The following is a 23,041-nucleotide window of genomic DNA, read 5'->3' as shown; positions in this document are numbered from 1 at the left end:
CCCTACATCGTTTTCTTTCCTACTCCAATCCATCTTACACTGTCCTACCACACGGATCTTCTAAGATCCAATTTGGCTCCAATCTGCCATTTCAGCCTTATCGCCGTCCAATTTCCCCAGAACACCTATCTTCATAGGATCACTCCTTATTATCAAATATCCCTGAAAGAGGAGCTCATGCTCCTCCTTCCCAAACGCCTACCTCTTCTGCATGACCTATCACTGTTAACGGGGCCTTCTTCTTCATTCCTCTATCTGACCGTGATCCTCTTACCTTTGCCTGCAGCTCTTTCGTTACTGTGCTCTACACCATGGTTCCATGAATATTTCTTATCCTTCCAATGTTCTCTTAGCAGAGGTTGTAATTTAGTTCTTTGGGTTTATTATTCTTTTTCTAAATTCTTAAGATAAATGCTAAAGCCACTTATTTTTCAGACTTTATTATTTTCTAATATATGTGTTTTAGCAATTTAAAGTTTCCTAAAAAGACTTTGGCTTAACCGCAGAAGGCTTGATGTGTAGCATTAACACTACTGTTCAATTCAAAACATGTTCTTATTTGCACTGTAACTTCCCTCTCCCACACATGGGTTTTTTAAAATATATTTTTACATTTTCAGTCATAATGAGATTGTTTTTTACTTATCTTTTTGTTATTGATTTCCAATTTAATTCTGTTTTAAGTCAGAGAATAATCCTATGTTTTAAATTCTTTGAAAGTTGTTATGACTCATTTTATGAGCAACATATCTATTCATTTTTGTAAAAGATCTGGTTTACTTGAACAGAATGTGCATCTGCAATGAATGAGTGGAAAGTTCTAATTAGGTCAAACTTGCTAATTATGTTGTTCAAATCTTCTATAACTCTGTTTCTTTGCTTGGTTTTGTGTGGCTAGCCCATTACTGAGAAAGAGAGGTAATTTTTATTATCATGATGAATTTATCCATTTCTACTTTTGGGTCTATTAATTTATGTGGCTATATTATTATGTATATAGAAATTTAGAATTTTACCTTCCTAGTAATTGAATCTTTGTCATAAAAAAAAGTTCTTTCTCTCCCTAGGAGGGAATGACCACATCTCATTCCTTTCTCTTCCATTTTCCTCTCAGGACTTTGAGCACACATGCCAATGGGATTTTCAAGCTGTCAGGTCTAGGACTCGAACCACACAGTCAGCCATGTGGGATCCAGCTGCCTTAAACTCCATGCCATCTGCTGGCCCCAAAACACTTTTTTTTAGACTTATTTTTATATATGACATGTGTGCTCACTGGAGAGACAGAGACAGACAGAGAGAAAAGGAGAAATCATCCCCCAGCGGGGATAGTCACTCCACAATCCCTTCTCCTCCACTCTCCTCTCAGGATACAGGGCACACCCACACGCCTGGTGTGAGTTTTAAGCCACTGGGTCTGGGATTCAAAGCGCGGTAAACAATGTGGGAGTCCAACAATGCCATGTAACCATTATGCCACTGCTGAACTCCCCCTAAAATTTTTTAAGTTACTAAAGTGGTGAAAAGCTTCTAAAAGTGAAAGAATTTTTTAAGAGGAAGTAAATTATACTGTCAAATAAAGATATTTAGAGTCAACAAATTAAAATAAAACCTCTGAAACCAGTATTTTCTAAATTAACTGGGGAATGTGCGACATTATTTCACATATTCAACAGTCTTCCCAACAGGACATGCCTTTGGATGGAGATTTTAAAAAGATACTCTGACATATAAACCAAACAAATACCAGCAGCTATTTTAAGATGCCCTTGACGACACAGGCTGATGTCCTATAGGTCCGACTCATTGATTTATTAACTCCAACAGTAAATGTCTGATTATTTGCCAAATGCAACTCACCCCACACTCTTGCTTTGACTCCTATCAACAATATTTCATTATGAAAAGCAGAGTTCCTAATAAAATGCTACACCCAAATAAAATGTTTTCTGGTTCATGAGGTCTGGCAAATAGTCTTGTTCTGTCCCCCATGAAAACTGCTGTAGGGTTTCTATGAAACAGAGATTACACCAGACCACATATTTGTAACACCAAATGACTTAATAAAATGCCTGAACATCTAAAGAACATAAAGATCAGTAGTTACATGAGACTAATTATGCTATTCTTTCCACTGGCATAGGTGCTGAGTATTCACTCAGCAAACATTTGGTGAGGTGTAACTATGCCAGACAGTAACGATAAAGACCCACAAGGCAGTCTCAAAGGAGGTCCTGTGAAGAAGTCAGACGTGGAGGTAGAAACAGGAACACAATCACTGTCCTTCACTGCCTTAGAGTTATCAACCCTGGCCAGGCTGCCATGGGTTCGCAGAAGAAGAAATGCCAACAGTCTGTTCTGTTCCACTGTTTTGAGGAGAGCACAGGGGTTCCAGGAAAGCTTTACACAAGTGCACACAAATAAATTCAAGCCTGAGAAAAAAATGAAGACACATTTGCCAGGCAGGAAGAAGTAGGGAAAAAATCTTACAACTTTGTATAAAGGAAACTACTGATATTTTTGTTAGTAAAGCTACTTTTTTGGGGGGGGTTGGGGAGTTTTTGCTATATGGTGTGTGCACTTGCTGGTGAGACAAAGACAGAAAGCAAGAAATCACCTCTCAGTGGAGAAAGCCATACCACAATCCCCCCTCCTCTTAGGATTTTGGGCACACGTGCACATGTGCCCAGCCTAAATTTCAAGCCTCCAGGTCCAGGACTCGAGCCATGGTCAGCTATGTGAGAGTCCACTGACGTAACCATTACACTATCTGCTGGTCCAAAGCTGTTTTTAATGTAAAGAAAATGTGTAAGATGGTGGGTGGGACCAGCAGTTGGCGTAATGGCTATGTTGCTGGACTCCTATGTAGTTGACCATGGTTTGAGTCCCGGCCTCGGTGGCTTAAATTCACTCCAGGAGCCTGTGTGTGTGTGCCCAAGATCCTGAGAGGAGAACAGAGAGGAAGGGATTGCGGCAAGGCCATCCCCCCGGGGCGTGCTTTCTCACTTCCTGTCTCTGTTTTTCTTTCTGGCAAGCGCACGTGCCCAATAGCAAAAACCTCTCAAAAAAAAATAACTGTAAGATGGTATTAGTATATTTCATCAGGAGACACACAAATTGCCAAGTGACAGATTTGAGACTAGGGTCCCAGTTCCCCATATTATTTAATAACGATCATAGACTTCATAATCTTACAAAAGAGATCATTATAGAAGCAACCCTTTTTACAGGACCATATTGCTGAACTCAAAATGGAATATGTACTGATTCTAAAAACAACCTGAATTCTCTGGTTTTACACCATATATTACCTTTGTATTTATCAGTATAAATTTTGAAATACTAACACCAAAAGAGAGATATAATTTATCTAGGTCTTAATCTTCAGTAAGAATAATTTGTGCATTAATAAAACAGCAGAAATTATTTAGTTTCACAATGTGCTGTTTTAGTATGATGAGAGAGAACAAGACACTCCTACATACGTAACTAGTAAGAGCGAGTTACCTAAGTAACTTGGTACAGCTTTATGAACCACAAGTGGACTTCGTAAATGATATTACTTATAAGGTTGATTATTGGCTATTAGTAATGGCCAAAGATTGAAAGCAATATTCATCAATCAAAACCGGTTAAATATTCATCAGTCAAAACTGGTTAAATAGGGAACCAGCAGTTAGAGTAATGGCTATGTCCCGGACTCCCACGTAGTTGACCGCGGTTTGCGTCCCGGACCCAGTGGCTTAAAACTCACGCCGGGCGCGTGTGCGTGCATGCCCAAGATCCCAAGAAGAGAATGGAGGAGAAGGGACTGTGGTGTGACCATCCTCCCTGAGGGGTAATTTCTCTCTTTCTGTCTCTATGTCTCTCTCTGTCTGGCAAGCGCACGCGCCCTATAGCGACCTCTCCAAAAAAAATTTAAAAACTGGTTAAAAAAACTAAGGTACATCAATAAAGTGAGACAGAATAATCAACTGAAATGAGCATTTTAGTAAAACACTTCAGAGACAGTGAGACTCGAACCAGGGTACAGGCAAATATTCAAAAACGAACAGAATCAGAGAAGAAGTAAAGAGGCTTTGATAATAAACTAAATGCAGGTAAAAATTCAAGAGAGCACACAGCCAAGAATTAGAAAACAAATCATTCAAAGCAATACTGCACAAATACTGGTTTTATCTACAATTTATATAAAATGCTTAGGCACTAAATATTGTATTGGGTTGTAGAGAAAGTCATGATGTATTTTTGCATAGAAAAATATGTCCTGACTTTCCCAACGACCTAATGTATTTGTTAAATGAATAAAAATCTCTTCATCAAATGGTAATTAGACAAAGGAAACTATTTTCACCAACGATTGGAAAACTCTATTAAGAAAAATTAAAAAAAAAAAGCTCCTTGCTTACTCTTAGAGCAAACAATACTAAGATACCTCAGACCAAGTAAAGTAAGAACCATATCCAAGACCAAAGTACACATTAGCACTTGCTAGAAACAATGTTTTTTCCAAAATTGTTGGCACGTTTCATTATTGTGGTGTGGACCCTGGCAATCTACAGCAGAGTGACTTTTCTAGACAACACGACGTTACTACTTTTTTTTTTCTTTTTTGGAGAGGTTTTTTTTTTTTTGCTATTAGGCGTGTGCGCTCGCCAGAGAGAGACAGAGAGACAGAAAGCAAGAAATCTCCCCCCAAGGGGAGATGGCAACGCCGCAATCCCTTCTCCTCCATTCTCCTCTCGGAATCTTGGACACGAATGCACACGTGCCCGGCTTAAGTCACTGGGTCCGAGACTCAAACCAGAGTCAACTACATGGGAGGCCAGCAACACAGCCATTACGCTAACTGCTGGTGCCACAACACATTACTTCTGCACCAAAACTAAAATGGGACCTGGTCCTGGCAGAAAGACAGTGCCTGACCTTCAAGCACTGGAAGCTTTACTGAGGCAATGAGGTGTAAGGTGGGATCAAGAAGCCAAGGGTCCCTTAGAGTACTTTCGCAAATGTCTTAGATTTTAGAGCTGGGATGATTTTTACCTATAGGGAATTTATCAATAAAGTATGATATTAGCTGTTTATACTGGTAAGTATTAAAAACAAGTGGACAAACCACTCTGCAAAGATAATACAAGTTCCAGAAAAAAAGTCAAATATACACAAGGGTTTACATTATAGCAGTCACCAAATATAGAGATTAATAGAGAAAAATAAAGTTTTAAATTAAAAAAAAAGATGACACAGTAACAAATGGAATCAGTTCTAGTATGAAATATAATCTAAAATATTTCACAATTTATGTCAAATTTTTAAATTAGCTACTCCAAAGATTACATGAACCAGTAAGCATTTATCTAGAAAATATTTATAAACTCATAGCATAATCAAATTAACAAGCTTCCAAATATATATATTTGACAAATTAATTTCAGCCAGTCAGAAAAACTCAAAATTGATGCAATCAATTCTTTACCTGCAGCTCCTTTGAGACTCTCTCTAAGTGATTAGTTATCTTTTTAATCAGATCACTATACATCTGTTCCGAGTGCTGCTGGCATACACACTTATACACACAACTGTAAAAAAGCACACACACAAAAAAAAACCAAGTTAATGATACAGCACTCAACTCAGCCCAAGGTTAAAATACTAAAGTACACTTTCAATATACACTCACTGATCAAATACTTAATTAAGACCTCAAAGAGTGATCAATCACAACTTTTAAATAAGCATTTATCACTCTCCAAAGTCCAAACAGAAAAGATATTACCATCAGTTGCAAATAATCTCTTTAGAGTAGTCTACTACACACTTAATCAGTACTAGATACGCTAACACTGGGGGATAATCCAGTGTCTGAATATGATAATGATTTAGAATCCAGGTACTCTCTGGCTCTCTCTTTTTTAAAATCAATATCAAAACAAGGAAGAGAGAAGCAGAAAGTTTCTAACTCACAGAAATCTGAACATCAGTTGTGTGGAACAACACACATGTCACTTCCTCCTCCCGTCACTGTGCTGATCTCACATCCCACCCTAGTTCCTAATCTGCTGCTTCCATTTACCAGGAGCTGGGAAACAAAATGATCGAAAACAGAATCATGTGTCAATAAACATCAACAGATTAAACTCGGGTTTCCCTTTTTGCAACACAGACTTTAGTCATTTTTGCTTTGTTCACTGCCCTCCATAGCTTCTGCGCTTCGTACGGCGGTTGTAGCGGGCTGAGATAGAGAAAGTCTAACACAGTATGGATGAAAGTATATTCTGATTTGAAAACTACTTCTAACTCAAAAAGTATAAATCGAACTTCCAATCTACAAGCATGGAATATAAAAATACTTACAGAGCCTCATCTTAAACATTATATACTACTTGTACACATGCATGCGTGCTGCCATAATTCAAGCTGCCCATAACCTCAATATACTCTTTCAAACCCAGGCAAGTTAAATCTTGACTTACCTGTATATCTGTTCATAGGATATAGGAATATAGTCACCAGGACTCTGTGTTAAAAGTTGATCTATGGCACCATCCAATTTTGGCCAGTATGTGCTCTTATAATCTTCAATAGTTATAACATTCATTACTAGAAGTTAAAAAATATATAATTACGTGTCACACATAAAGTAAACACAAGTCATAGCCATTTCTACTCTCATTCAAGTTTCTTTCACTTAACTCTTCTGATATTCCACCTTACATGACATTCCATCAACAAACTGCCTAATTTCAATTAAAAATTGTTTTAAAAAGGCAACCTGTTCGGGAATGTTAAGCAGCCACTGATCATGAGTTTAAATGTAATTATTATGAATCTGGCCATCTTTAAAAATAAAATGAAAACAAGCAAATTATCATTGGTTTCCTTCCTGGTTTTCTGTAAGCTTCACGAGTGAAGCATTCTTAAACATGCTCTGACCCTCAAATATACACTGTCAATTAAGTGACCAAAAAATGATCAGAGGACCACAAGAAGGTGCTCAGAAATTGTGAACACCAACAATCTATATAGACATGCCAGGGACCATCTTACCCAGGACAAGACTGTAGACACTGAAGTCCATATACTACAGTCACAAAAGGAGTTGCTAGAAAACTTGCTGAGTTACGATACCACCATGCCTCTCAGACATTACTACAGCTCCAACCCACTCTTACTATGTTAAATTTGAGAGGCCCAAGCAGGAAAGAAAGGTAATGAACTGAAGCCTTAAAGTTTTACTTCATTCCTACTAACGGGCTTTTATTCCTTCACTCAAAGTTTTATAAAGGATTCGTAACAATTAGTTCTAACAACTTTGAAATCCAGGGGTGACAGTTCACAACAATAAAATGCTAACTTTTTTATGTTAAAAAAAGAAAAAAAGCTACCCAAAGAATCTATGGATACCCTGTGTCTTACGAACCACAGTTACCTTGGGAGGCAGGAAGTAACAACTACTACTAGATCAGGTATGTTACTGTTTATCTCATCAGAAACTGGGGAGCAAAAAGATTTAAGTGACGTGACTTCCTCAAGAAGACCTAGCTTGGGACCAGCAGATGATATAATGGTTACATTGCTGGACTCCCACGTAGTCAATGAGTCCCAGACCCACAGCTTAAAACACACCAGGCACATATGCGTGTGTGCCCTAAATTCCAAGAAGAGAATGGAGGAGAAGTGACTGTGGTGTGGCCCTCTCCCCTCAGGAGTGACTTCTCGCTTTCTGTCTTTTCGGAGCTCATATGCAGCCTATGGCAAAAATCTCTTAAAAAGTGAAAAAAAAAAAAAAAAAAAAAGAACACCTGGCTAATTATTGATTCAAGTACCAGGTAAAGCAAAGAAAGTCTTTCCTGAATCTACTACATTACTAATTTCCAAACCAAAGTCATTCAAGACTCTTTTCTAACTATGTACCACTTACATCAATTCTGTTCAATATTTTTTAAACCAACTCACTTTTGCTTTTACTTAAATGTATTTTAAAGCACACCTGAGGAACAAACTACTAATTCAAGCAACAATAATTTAAAATACATTTTGCTAAATTAAAGAAGCCAAACCCCAAAAGTCAAATATTCAAAGAGTGCCGCTTACATGACTCTAGTAAAGGCATAACTATGGGGGGGGGGGGGGGGAAGTAAAAAAAAACAGGTAAGTGGTTGCCAGGGGTGGAAGGAGGGGAAAGGATTACCTGTAAAGGAGAACCATAGGGGAATTTGTAGAACAATGAATTGTTTTGTATTGAACCGGTAGTGGACATATCACTCAATGTGTTTGTCAATGCCAACAGAACTGTATACCGTAAAGTGAATTTAATGTAATTTTTAAAACAATCAACCAGGGGGACCAGTGGATGGTGTAACAGTTATGTCACTGGACTCCCAGGACTATGTGCAGTTTGAGTCTCGGACCCAGTAGCTTAATACTCACGCCGGGTGTGTGTGCACGTGTACCCAAAAATCCCAAGACGAGAATGGAGAAGGGACTGTGGTATGGCCATACCCACTGTGAGGGTGATTTCTCACTTTTGTTTCTTGTCTCTCCAGTGAATGTACATGGCCTAATAGCAAAAATCTCTTACAAAAGAAAAATCAACCAGGTTGTAGAGGTAAAGATGGGATGCAAACTGTGACAAATCAACCTAGTTTTCAAATTAATTCCTTAAGTCTCACTGAAAGAAATGGGGGAGATAAGGAGTGTTTTGACAAGATGTAAGGCTAAAGACAAAAAGAGCTGTATTTGCACACATGTGTGGTAATGAACAGACATGGAGTAGGAGGCAGCCAGTTCAGACTCGGGTCTTATGAGCCACTGCAGTAACTTTTATTAAGTAAGATGGGAGCCTCCAGAAGGTGTGAGCAGAGGAGTGATACGATCCAACTTAGGTTTTATATGGGATCATCCCAGCCACTGTATTGCAAGTAAACCAACTTAGAAGGCTGCTGAGTTGATGGGGTTGGGCCAGGTATTGGCACTGAGGATGATAAAGAGGGATCAGATTCGGAATATATTTTAAGGGTACAGCCTTTAAAAGATTTGCTGATGAACTGGATATGAAATGTGTAAGAAAGGTCAGGGATGACTCCAAAGTTTCTGGTCTGAGCACAAAAGGATGGCATTTACTAAGATGAGGAGACTGTAAGAAAAACTTGAGCTTTTCTGGGGTGTAGCAGATACTGCTGGTGCCCCACCCAATACTCCATAAAAGCCAAATGTCAACACCTACTACTCCTTGTCTCAGTGTGTGCTCTGGAGAATACAACCTCCAGAGTCGCCTTCAACCAATGACGACGAAGGACTCAGGTGCTCCCTCTGTTCTTAGGTGAGCTACCTCCAAGGCGCAAGTGCTACACTGACTCCACCGTTTCTCCCCTGGGATTATGTTCCAGGTGCCCAGTGGTGCCTAACTTTACCAGCTGCTTTACTCTCCTGTCTCACTTTCCCACTCCTCTATGGGTGCCCACACATACACTTAAAAGTTCCTTCTGCTAAGAAAAAAAAAAAAAGAAAACAAAAAAACTCAAAAAATGGAAAGTCATGTCACTTACCATTATAGAAGACAACTGAGAATAAATACAATGTGTTTAAATTTCAGCTAGGTCCTACTGCCTGCTAAAGGTTCTGGGCCTGAACCTCTTGCTTTTCTTGTTTAAGAAAAAAAAAGGAGGGGTGGTGGGCAATTGGCACATGTTAAAAAGTATTACACACTAACTCCAAAATAGTTCCTTTCTGCTTACATAATCAAAGAAAACTCAAAAATAAAGTTATGTTCTTACTACATAATTCCTAATTACCGAACCATATTATCAGTATTACCTAAACTACATCTTATATCTGCCCTACACCAAAAACTGAGACTGGTGAAGGTAAGTGCAAGTCTCAAAAAGAAAACCACAAGTACTATAAAGCCAAGAGTTAGCATACCAATCCCACCGGCTCCTCCACTGCTTAGTTCAATAAACCACACCCTTGCTGCAGTGGGAGAGCACTCCTACTTCTCAAGCATCTGCACAGCTACAGGCGGTTTGAAGAATAAGCACTAGTTGGTATACGCTCTTAGCCAAAGAGTAAGAAGGTTCTTCATACCAATCTACAAACACCACCTAAAATGATAATCCAAGAAACTTCTTAAGATATTTATTTCCCTGATAATCTCAATCCAATCCCTAATAAATAAACAAAAACTAATAGTTGTTCTGCTTATATAGTACTGGACACATGCAGCGACACGTATAGCCTGGGTATATGTGTGTGTATAGTCTCTAGAACTTTAAAAGTAGATTTTCTTGTTAAAAAAATGTAATCACTGTTAACTGCCCATGGAAACACTCAGGTGGGCAAAATGCAGCCAAAATTCACACAATGTGTAGAAAACAGCTAACCTACTCATTTAAAAAGGTGACATGGGGCTCAAATAAGGTGGTGCAAGTAGTAGGCAATGGACCACAAAGCTGAGGGCACAGGGGAAGCCTGGTCAGATTTCGGACTAACCTACCTGGGGCAGAAAAACCATAAAATGCCCGAGATCTTGTCAAAATTACCTATCTCATCCTCATCCACCCACCTCAGTAAAACAAAAACACAACATGAGCACTACAGATTGGAGCACCATGAAGTGATCTTAGGAAAGCTGTAAGGTTGCATAATTTAGGCGATATGTATTTTTCAGCTTTTGGTTTCTGATTTCAGTAGTTCAGCATTAAATGAGAGAACTTACAGAAGTTCATAGAAAAATGAAATGAAAGCATAAAAATAAAAACACATACTTTCTTTCTCAACACAGGCTCCAAAGTTTGACACTTTCATAAGCGACATACCAGACATGGAGTCCATCCCTAAAAAACAAAGGATCCTGGGAACCTAGTAATAGTAATTAATGCAGTTATTTTTACATTATTAACTGAAATATGGGTACCATTTCAAGACTTTTTAAGATTAGGAAACAAAAAGTCAGAGGAGGTAAATCAGGACTATAAAGTGGATGCCTTATAATTTCCCATTGACACTCACAAAATTGTATGATGAGCGGAATGGGCAGAAGCATTGATGTGGTGGAGAAAAACTCTCTGGGAAGTTTTCCCAGGTGTTTTTCTGCTAAAGCTTCAGCTAACTTTCTCAAAATACTCTCATAAGTGATGCTGTTGTTCTTTGGTTCTGGAAAACCAACAAACAAAATTACCTTGAGCACCCAAGAAACAAACCACTGCCATGACCTTGCTCTTGACTGGGCAGCCTCTGCTGTGAGTACACCACTTCCACATCTTGGTTGCCACTGCTTCCATTGAGCTGTCTGAAGAGTCGTACTGGTAAAGCCACGTGTCATTCCCAACTACACTTTTCGAAGAAATGCTCCAGGATCTTGATCCCACTTGTTTTTCATTTCCATTGGAATCTCTGCTCTTGCCTGCAGGTGATCTGGGCCTAAAATTGGTACTCATCAAGCAGAAAGTTTGCTCAACTTGAATTTTCCAGTTAGAATTGTGTAAGCTGAACCAACTGGATGTCTGTGTTTCTACAGTTAATCCATCCCCTTTAATGAGGACAAAGACAAGATTAATTTTTACCTCACTAACTGATGTCAACAGTCTGTTAGTAAAGGTGTCATCTTCAGCAACATCTCCTGCCTCCTCAAATGCGTTATCCATTTGTAAATTGCTGATTTCTTTAGGGGATTATCCCCATAATCTTTTTGTAATGTTTTCAATGACATCATCATTCTTCTATCCAAGCTTCATCCTAAATTTAGTATTTGTTCTTGCTTTAGTTTTAGCAGAATTCATGTTGCTCTGATAGTGCCTTTTTGTTCTGAGATTTTTGCTGTAGGGCACATGTGCTCGCAGGAGAGACAGAGAGAGATACAGACAGACAGAAAGTGAGAAACCACCCCCAAGGAAGATGGCTAAACTGTAATCCCTCTTCCTCCATTCTCCTCTCAGGATCTTGGGGATGCACGTATACACACCTGGTATGATTTTTTTTTTTTGGGGGGGGGAGGAGAGAACCATGTTAAATTATATTCCAGCATGGTAGCATCACATCACATTTAAAGTGTGACACATGGAATTATAAGATTATTAAATTTTTAAAAAAATAAACAAGGTCTAGGGTGCACAGCTGAAGAAGGGCAGATTACTGAACAATGGGATGCCAACATTATGCTTATCATGACACAAATTACATCTTCTAACTCACAGTAAGGCTTTGTCACTTCGTTCCATTTCTCAGGTATCTCTTTACAAGTGAAGAGGGTTTATCAGTACCAAATAAAAATTCATGCCATGGCAAAATTAACCACAGGATCTTCCCCAACTTCTTCATCCAGTGATGAACAGCCACATTCCCTGGAACTGTATTTCTCTTGCCTGAAATATCCTTGATATTCCTTCAAAAACCATATTCAAGCCACTTACTCCTGCAAAGAAAAACAACTAGACAAAAAAATGCCTGATCAGGAAGGCCATTCTGCCTGTACTGCTCTTAGCACACTAGTTTATTCCTGAATTGCTTGCCTGCCAAGTAGTCAGAAAAAGATAATTAGTTTAAGAAAAAGTTTCAAATCAATTGTTGTCTTTTATTATTATCCTTAAAATATCCTAGATTGGCCTTAGAAATCACCCAGCTTCATACTATAGCTGGAGAACTCTTGTTACACATCTCCCGAACTGTTCCCTTCTCAGAGACATAGATACCATCCAAGAATCTCCTTATATCCTTATTTTTAACTGTGTGGCTTGCTGTATCAAAGCAGGTGAATTTGAAACGAGTTCAATATTGTTGCCTTCAAGCATCAACTCATCTGTCTGGGCTTGAGATACTGAACAAGCAATACCTGGTGGCATTTGAACCCTCCAAATGTATTTTTCACCCAAGCAATTTCGGATTTCAACAAGAGACCCATTCTCCTGAACGACGACGTTGATGAGGAAATGAGTGTACACAGACCTCATCTTGTAACAGCACCCTAGTTGTAACATCCTTGATCATGTTCTGAACGTGACTACAGACAGTGCGGACTGTAGCCAGCTCTTTTCTGTTTCCCCACCATTTGTCAACCCGCAGCCTTTTTCTTCTTCTTTCCAAGGAGACCAAGCTCTAGTCCCTCCACAGAGTTCCTCGGGAGCCCTGAGTGATGTTGACATTCCAGAGAATGGTCTCATTGCTGAGAATACTCTTCATCCTTGCAGGAGATGCGGGCAAAGAGCCCGGCGTGAGTTTTAAGCTGCCAGGGACAGGACTCAAACTGCAGTCGACTATGTGGGAGTCCAGCAACGTAACCATTAGGCCATCCACTGGTCCCAATAGTGCCTCTTTTAAAAATGACTACCTTATCTTTCTTGGTGCCTCAAATTAGACCAGACATATTAACCAGTTAGTAAAAGTTTATTTTGTAGCAAAAAAATTTTGAAATCCTTTTTCTTTTTGGAGAGGTTTTTGCTATAGGGCGTGTGCACTAGCCAGAAAGACAGAGAGACAGAGAGACAGAAAGCAAGAAATCACCCCCCAGGGGGGATGGCCACACTGCAATCCCTTCTCCTCCACGCACATGCACCCCGGCGTTGAGTTTAAGCCACCAGGTCCAGGACTCGAACTGCAGTCAACTACATGAGAGTCCAGCAACATAGCCATTATACCAACCACTGGTACCGAAATCCCTTTTTATAAGCAACTTTTTTCCGTGTTTTTTTTTTTTTAAGACTCCTTGTATGTTAAAAAATAAACAAAAGGAAAAAAAACAGAAACCAGTCCAATTCCACTAATTTGTTAGTTTACATTTTTGTCAACATATATGTGATTAAACAGTACATGCAGATTTACAATAAAGTAAAAAAATTCCTTGAATTCTATCTTTTAATTAACTAAACTTTTCAATATTTAAGAGCAACATCAACAAATAAGAATCAAAATTAAAGCATGAGGGAACCAGCAGTTAGCGTAATGGCTATGTCCCTGGACTCCCATGTAGTCGACCACGGTTTGCGTCCCGAACCCAGTGGCTTAAAACTCATGCTGGGCACATGTGCATTCGTGCCCAAGATCCCAAGAGGAGAATGGAGGAGAAGGGATTGGGGCGTGACCAGCCCCCCCGGGGGGAGATTTCTCGCTTTCTGTCTCTATGTCTCTTTCTGTCTATCTGGCGAGCGCACGTGCCCTATAGCGAAAACCTCTCAAAAAAAAAAAATTAAAGGATGAAACAAAAAATCACCATTAAATTACTAAGTTTTATCTAAGTTAAGTTTATCTAAGTTAAGTTATCTAAGTTTTCCATCTCAAAAACTACTTTTTCAAGTTGTTTATAATATAAAAAGCACTACAGGCTGGTCTAGTGGCATGATGGTGATAAGCTGCTCAAGTCACACTGGATCTCAATGGAAGAACATGGGTTTGGTTCTCCAGTCAACCGGCACAAGCTGAGTGTATACACCCATGATCCTGGCCAGCTGAGAAGGCTGGGATGGGAAGGAGCATCATGGTGAGGTTCCCTTGTGAATGCTTCTCTCTCTCTCTTATGCTCATGAAATAAACTTTGAAAAATAATGAAAAAGTACTACAAACTTGCCTACAAGTTCAGGCCCAATAACATAAATGAGGTAAAGCAGGCCTGATGTAAGAATAAAATAGTGATGGAGACTTCAATGAACTACAGAATGCATGTGCTCTCTCAAGATATTCAAGTTCAAAGATTTTTAAAAATCCTTGTGCAAGCCCAAAGCATCACACCACAAGACTTAAACCTAAAACACATACGGTAGTATGAGATAACATGCTCAGATAGCCTAAGTCCCACTGAGAAAACACTTTGACCTTTACTAAAATAAAAACAAAGTATAAAACACAGGGAATAGCTGGAAATTAAGGTTCGGTAAACACCAGGATACTTTAAAAAGTTTGTGGAAAATGGAATGTATGTGAGTTTATTTTGGTCCCCAAAAATTATGAAATCTATGCAGTTTTCCCATAATATGCATTTTTGATGAACTTTCTCAAGACCCCCTCATGATCATACTGCTAATAAACTTTTAGAGAAATATAGTTCATACCAGACAGTATGTTCAAATTCCATACTTCCTTTTGATCCAAATAACTTATCAAAACTTGATGTATTATTGGGACCAGCAGTTAGTGTAATGGCTATGTCGCTGGACTCTTATGTAGTCTACTGTGGTTTGAGTCCCAGACCCAGTGGCTGAAACTCACGCCGGGCGCGTGTGCATGCGTGTCCAAGAACCCAAGAAGAGAATGGAGGAGAAGGGATTGCAGTGTGGCCATCCCCTCTGGGGGGTGATTTCTCGCTTTCTGTCTCTCTGGCGCATGTGCCCTATAGCAAAAAATACCCTCCCCCCCCCAAAAAAAAAAAACAACTTGATGTATTATTTGTTAATTTTGTAATCTCCCTCAAATTAGACAAAATCCACAGAGAAAGAATTCAGTGCTAAAACCCCAACTATAAACAGTGTGCGACAATGGCAGGTACTCAAAGTCTGTAAAGTGAGCTAACATAATGAGTAAAAGTAAATGCTTAATAGAAAAATAGTCCAAGGTATACTACTAATTAGTTGTTTTGGAATTAGTTTAAATTGTATTTAATTTTATACAGGCCAATTCAAGGAAATTAGGGTAGCCCTATTAGGTAACCCTTTTGAGTTTTGTATTTCCCTGTTACATAAGAGGAGGATAAATTCAGAAATCACAGTAGGCATTTGTTATATTAGTTCATACTTGGGACTATTGCAAAGACTAATCACTACCTATATGAGTGGTTTTCAAAGGAAGACACCCAGATTAGCACCAGCATTACATGGAAACTTGTGACAGATACAGAATGTCAGGCCCCAGTGAGACCAGCCAAAATCAGAAACTCCAGGTAATTCTTATATGGTCTAAAATCTGGGAATCACTGTCTAATGCTACTACTTCAACAGCTCAGGATGGCCAGGGATTACACAAGTGGATTGCTAATTCATGGTTCACTCTCAATAACTTGAATTGGAGAATCAAAGAAAATGTGAAAAGGGCAGCTAGCACTGTTTTTATATCAAAGACTCACTAAAGTTCTATACCCCCGTATCCCTTCCCTCCACCAAAAAAAAAAAAAAAATAGCTACTTCATTCAGAGTCAACTTTTTAAGAATATAGTAACAGCAATTGTAAAATAATTAAGCCAAATTTAACAGGCTGAATTATGTCTGAAATATAGTGACTTTTTAGATTAAATATGATTAGTTACAACCAAATTATCAAAAGGGACCTGGGTATCTATTTAACTATGGCTAGTGTATGATATCTAAAAGAAAAAGTATGACTTCTTGTTACCACAAAGTGCCCATCTACCAATAACAATTTAGTAAATCTGTGTTGTCTAAAACATTACCACCAGCACCGTGATGACTAAACACTTTCAAGTACTGGACAGAGAGAAGCTGAAAGCCAAGAATAAAATCTGCAGAACAGAAGGGAAAACCTTGGGAATAAAGAAAACAGACTGTCAGAACAGAAAAGGAGAATCAGAATCAGAACAAAATCGTTCATTTTAATAAATAAATAGGGCTAATTCTTTATTTTAAAAAAATAAAAGAAAACCCTAATGTTAATACTTTCTCAAAAGGTAAGTAATTTGATACTGGCAAAGGAGATATTGGTATTTAGTTGCCCCTAAGAAAACTGACTAGTTAAAAAAAAAAAAAAAATAGAAGTCACTGAATATTTTTAAAACCCTTTGTTGTTGTTGTTTTTAAATTGCTAGAAGGCACGTGCACGTGTCAGAGAGACAAAGAGACCAAGAAAGAGAAGGAGAAAGCATCTCCCAGTGGAGAACAGTCTTGCCACAATCCCTTCTCCTTCATCTCTCCATCCTGTCAGGATTTTGAGGTTACAAGCAAGTGTGCCCAAATATTTTTCAGGCCACTGGGCTGGGACTCAAACCAAGTAGGATCTGGTTTCCCTTAACCACTAAGCTATAGGGCCAGACCTTGAATATCCTTTTTCTATTTCTCTTCCTTTTTTACGGGGGGAGGGGGCATAGGGCACAAGTGCTCACTGGAGAGAGCTAGAGCAAATCCCTTCCACTCCAGTCCCCTCTCAGGACTTTGGGCATGCACATTCATGCATCTGGTGAGATTACCAAGCCATCAGGTCCAGGGCTTGAAACACAGGGGACCTCATATGAGAATCCAGTGCTTTAGCCCCTGTGCCACCTCCTGGCCCCAAATACCCTTTTTCTTATTGGGAGGAAAAAAAAAAAACCTGCACCATTTCCTAGGTATATTCTGATTTGCCAATAGAATAGGGGAACTAACACTGAGTCCTAATTAAGCAATTAAGTTAAAGTCTTTTCAAAGATGTGTCTGGAGAAGTTTTGGGGTTTATGGTTTACATAACTGAATTTAAACACCATAGATAATTTAAACTGTCTACTGTGATCATTAGTCATTCTTGATAATACATTCATGTAAATGAAAATAAACATGAAGCCACCTTCATGTAAACAAATAACTAAATAACAAAGATGTCTTTATTTTATATAAGTCTCAATACATTCTTTTGCAAGTTTTATTTTTTATTCATGATAGACGTATACACATGCAAGAGGAGAGACAGAGAAACACCCTGGACAGGGTCTCATCCCATGCCAGGGTGAGATGCCACCATCCACCCACCTCCAGTTCCTCAGGACTCTGGCAGGTGTACCCATGCCTGCAGTGTTCCATTCTATGGAGGGCAGCGGGTTGGGACAGAGCAACCCAAACCAGCAGTCAACCATGTGGCTTCAGGACTGCAGTTAGTAAGACACTGACTGTGTCATCTAGACTGGGCAAACATATTCTTGAAGGGTTTTGTTCTCCCTACCCAGCAAATCCCCAATTAGAAAACATTTCAGTAAAGAAAACACTTATATCAGGACCAGCAGTTAGCGTAATGGCTCTGTCGCTGGACTCCCATGTAGCCAACCGTGGTTTGTGTCAGGACCCAGTGGCTTAAACTGACGCCGGGCACGTGTGCGTGCGTGCCCAAGATCCTGAGAGGAGAATGGAGGAGAAGGGATTGCGGTGTGGCCATCCCCCGGGGAGGTGATTTCTCGCTTTCTGTCTCTCTGTCTTTCTGGCAAACGTATGCGCCCTATAGCAAAAACCTTTCCAAAAAAAAAAAAAAAGGTCATTATGGCTTCAATTTCATCTAGTCTGAAATCTTACAAAATTTAAGTATTCAAAATTCAAGGCAGAAGACACCTTCATGGCTCCTGAGAACTACTGAGTTCCAGAAATAAAGAAATGAAGATTTTCTACTCATAATTCAGCCTCCGGCCCACAAATCCAGTGATTGAACTTCAAATTTGAGAAGAAACACACTTTCCATCAGATGACTAGAAATCACCGCAGGACCACAAGAAATATGGGAAAGCAAGAAAATACCTCTTCTCCAAGGGAAAAGAATAACTCCTCTTCATCCACAGACAATTCAATGGAAATCATGAAAATGTATGATAAAGAATTCAGAACATTCATAATGGCGAAGCCAACAGAGATGGAAGAGAAGAGAGACAATAAACTGCAGAAGAATAAGGAGAAAGGAGCTGACGAATTCCAGGAGGTGAGGAAATTCTTGCAAGATCTAAAAGAGGAATTACACGCTTTACAAAAGAATCAAATGGAACTATTAGAGATGAAGACTATAATATAGGAAGTCAAATCTCCCTTGAAAGTATTAAAGGCAGACTAGATCATACAGAAAATAGAATCTCAGATGTAGAAGAGAAAATTGCTGGCCTAGAAAAATCCACCACAAAGACTGAGAAAATTACCCAAAAATTTGAGAATAATATATGAGAAATATTAAGTACCAACAAAGGTCCAAACATCCGGATAATTGGCATCCCAGAAGGCAAAGAGACTAATAAGGGCATTGATAATCTAGTCCATGAAACACTGCAAGAAAACTTTCCAAACCTAGAGAGGCACTCAAAGATCCAGTCCCAAGAAATACAAAGGACCCCAAATAGAATCAATTCAAGAAGATATTCTCCAAGACACATTATAGCCAGACTGACCAAAACCACAAAGAAAATATACTAAAATTGGCAACAGAGAAACAGCAAGTTACCTACAAAGGATATCCCATCAGACTAACAACAGACCTCTCATCGGAAACAATGCAAGCAAGGAAAGAATGGGAAAATATATTCAAAGTGTTCAAGGAAAAGCAATTTCAATTGAGAATACTGAGTGCTATGTCAGGAAAATTAAAAGTAGTCACACAGAAATAGGAGTTCAAAAACTAAGAAAATGGCCAACTTAATCATAGGGACAAATCTGGAGTTGAATATTATATGCTAGAATTCAGAACTGGTGAAATGGCATTCTGTGACTTTTGACTTAAAATATTGCTGCTTTTCTTCTAGGCTTTGCTGTCTGGTTTTAAGAGTTTTTGTCCTGTCTTGAGCTGTCAATAGGTTCATGTACCTACTATTTGAACAGAATACTAACCTGTTTCCAGTCTTTAAGTTTTAAGCAAATTTCCTTACCAATTCAAAACTGCCTTTCTTGAAATTACCAGCTGAACTTGCTATTGAAAGTAGATTACGTAAGAAATTGTGGGATCAATAAAATGTGAGGGGAAAAGGAATGGAAGACAACTGTAGACACCAGAGATAGTGTGAGAAGAGGGTGGGAAAGGGCAGAGGGTCAGACATAGGGGTAAATATATATATATATATATATATATATACACACACACACACACACATATACATATATGTGAAACCAGAAATGGAAAATTATTGGTGATAACATACATGATTAAGCCACTATGTAGTATATTCTCAATAGTAAACCACTTTTTGTATGCTGTGATGATGATTAGGGGACGAATGTAAATTAACTAATTTTTAAAAAAAGTTTCAGGAGAAAAGAAAATTTAAGTATTCAAAATTCAAAACAAAAAGCAATTTGCTCAACTGAGAGTAGTATATAGGTGTAAACTATGCTAATTGCAGGTCTGCCATAGTTTTAAAATTCTGTGGTGTCTTCTAAGATTTAAACAAGTGTGGGCCAACTGATGGCATGGTGGCCAGGGTGGCTGGGTCTTACACAGCCCACATGCAGTTTGAGTCCCTGATCTGGTAGCTTGAAAAAGACACTGGGTCCATGTGCATGCATGCCTGAAATGCAAAATGAGGGAGACACGCTGGGAGGATTGCAGCATAACCATTCCCCATGGGAGATGTTCTCTCTCTCTCTCTCTCTCACTCTCTTTCTCTCTCTCTCTCTCTCTCTCTCACTCTCTTTCTCTCTCTCTCCCTCTCTCTCTTTCTCTCTCTCTCCCCTGCAAGCACACCTCTCCCTCAACCCACGAAAAATTAAAAAAAAAAAAAAAAATTCACTTGTCTAACTAACAAGTGCATCTCTCCTAGGCATTAAAACCAGGGCAGTTTGAACACTGAAACAGTAGCATTAGGCAGGAGCCAAGGTGTCTATCAATGGCAAATTAGATTATTTTATGTTGCAGGACTCTGAGATGCTCAGGACCTTAGCAGAGTTGGAAATGGGTAAGAGGTCAGAGGTGATGTGGAGACTGGTTTTGCAAAAGTCCGCAGACTAAACAGCACAAAGGAAAGAGAGGGGCTACTCTGGAGAAACTGAACTATAAAAGCTTAGAACTGATACTAAACACATACAGGGCAGGGGTGGGGAGTGCAAAGTACAGGGATGGTGGATTAAGTAAAATTCAAAATGTTCCAACATCTAATTCATGCTCCTCCTTTTATCAAGAATGCCATGGGCCAAGAGAAAAATACTTTATTTCCTGCTCCACCTACCCACCCTTACCATTCTATCAGTATGAAAGATGCTTCTCTAGAGAAACTGAACAGTCTCAGAGAAAAGATATTCACACACTAATATTTGGCAGTTCCTCAACAAATTTGCTCTTTCCAGAATAGCAGTTCTGCATCCAATTAGCGTAAAGTGAAGTCTAACACTTAAATTTGGCAAGGCCCTTCATAAACACAGAACTACCAATTAGCCTGTTTCACTTTTAAACATAAACAGACAGCTAAGGACCACCAAAGATTTACAGTCTCAGACATGAAAGAAGAAAAATTGAAAAGCTAAAACCAAAGATCACTTAAAGAACAGAACGGACCTTTTTTGAAAACTAGTATTACTATTCTTAGAAAAAAGATAAAAATCCGAAATGAAAAAAAGCAATCTAAATGCTCTTACAATTAAAAATATAGCGAGTGTGGGAACCAGCAGTTAGCATAATGGCTATGTCGCTGGGCTCCGATGTAATCGACCGCAGTTCGCATCCCGGACCCGGTGGCTTAAAACTCACGCCAGGCGCGTGTGCGTGCATGCCCAAGATCCCGAGAAGAGAATGGAGAAGGGATTGTGGCATGACCATCCCCCCCGGGGGGGGATTTCTCGCTTTCTGTCTCTATGTCTCTGTCTGTCGGGCGAGCGCACACGCCCTATAGCGAAAAACCTCTCCAAAAAAAAAAAAAAATATATATATAGCAAGTGTTTAAAAATCCAAGAAAAAGAAAACAAAAACATCAAGGAACTCTCCCAGGATATTAAGAGAAGAAACAGAATATAGCAAAATACAATTAACAGACTTAAAAGAGTAAAACAGAAAGTTCAACATTTGACTACCCATAATTCCAGAGAAAAGGGAAAACAGAAAATATAAAGGGAGACAAAATATCATCTTCTCATTGAGCTTCAGTCCAGTGGTGGCAGTTAATGGAGTTGCACGAGATAATTCACAGAACTAACATTATTTTACCTCTGTCTTTACAGAGATATATATGGCTGTTTTATAAGAAATTCTGGGGAAAAAAGAAAGGAAGGAAGGAAGAAAGAAAGGAAACACCCCAGAAATGTCCTCAAGGGAGAAAATTAAAAAGTCACATACAAAAGAATAAGAATTAAATGGCACTAGACTGGGTCTGGCAGGTGGCATAGTGGGTGAGGTGCTGTACTCCCACATGGCCAACCATGGTTCGAGTCACAGACCCAGTAGCTTGCTCTCTCACTTTCCCTCTCTCTATCATTTTCCCTTTTTTTCTGGTCAAATTAAAAAATAATAATAATAATGAATAATTTTTTTTTTTAATTTCACCAGACTTCTCCATTGTAACATGCACGCTTAAAGCCATGGAGTAGCACTTTAAAATTACAAGGAAAAATTATTTTTTCAAAGAATTATTTTATTTAACTTTATTTATTTACTTATTTCAATTTGACCAGAGAGGGACAAAGTGTGTGTGTGTGTGTGTGTGTGAGTGTGAGTGTGAATGTGAGTGAGAGAGAGAGAGAGAGAATCGCCAGGTCCAGGACTCGCACTGCAGTCGGCCATGTGAGAGTCCAGTGCCTTTAACCACCATGCCACCTGTGGTACCAGGAAAAATTACTTCAATTCAGAATTCTATATCCAAACTAAAGAGGTATTTCTCAGAAAGCTACTAACAGATAAGTTTTCTACACACACACACACACACACACACACACACCATGATCCAGGGCGGACTGGGAGTGGATCACAGCATTCAGACGCTGTTTGGGGTGATAACTGTCTCTCTTACTCATGGAAGAAACAAACTTTAAATACATAAATTTATTACTAAAATATGCTAACTATCACCTGAGCCTTCAGCAAGTCATAACCCTTTTTCTGGTGGAGGTTCTTGCCTTGATATTGATGGTGGCCAACAGATGAGGGTGGCAGTTGCTAAAAGTTGGGGATGCTGTCTGTGGTAATTTCTTAAAATAAGACAGTAGTCTTCCCCACAGATTGGATCTTCTTTACACAAAGATTTCTCATAATACTCGATATTGTTTAATAGCATTTTATCTACAGGAGAACTTTCAAAATGGAGTCAATCTTCTCACTCTGAGCTGCTTTAGCAGCTAAAAATCCAAGTCCTTTGTTGTCCTTTCAACAATGTTCATATCATCTTCACCAGGAGTGGATTCCATCTTTAAGAAACCACTTTCTTTGCTCATTCATAAAATACATTCATAAAGTCATCATTATATTGCAGCAA

At 39.0% G+C, this 23,041-nt stretch overlaps 1 protein-coding gene across 3 annotated transcripts in view; it reads right to left on the bottom strand.

Annotated features, from left to right (window-relative positions):
- The window catches only part of CACUL1 (CDK2 associated cullin domain 1), a 68,951-nt gene that overhangs the window by 36,281 nt on the left and 9,629 nt on the right, over window positions 1-23,041 (bottom strand). Inside the window, exons 1-3 of one of the 3 annotated variants that reach the window (XM_027776569.1) lie at window positions 11,180-11,717; window positions 6,474-6,600; window positions 5,477-5,579 (exon numbers count right to left, since the gene is read on the bottom strand). In XM_027776569.1, coding sequence (XP_027632370.1) covers window positions 5,477-5,579; window positions 6,474-6,600; window positions 11,180-11,645 — 696 coding nt within the window. In that variant the 5' untranslated portion in view covers window positions 11,646-11,717. Of the gene's footprint in view, window positions 1-5,476; window positions 5,580-6,473; window positions 6,601-11,179; window positions 11,718-23,041 lie in introns of those variants that run through there. The other 2 variants (XM_027776568.1, XM_006160405.3) reach the window with 2 other exon arrangements.

Source organism: Tupaia chinensis, unplaced genomic scaffold (assembly GCF_000334495.1).
Source record: "Tupaia chinensis unplaced genomic scaffold, TupChi_1.0 Scaffold000683_1, whole genome shotgun sequence".
Lineage (NCBI taxonomy): Eukaryota > Metazoa > Chordata > Mammalia > Scandentia > Tupaiidae > Tupaia > Tupaia belangeri.
The sequence above is the reverse complement of the archived record's forward strand: the minus strand, read 5'-3'. Positions and strand labels throughout refer to the sequence as shown.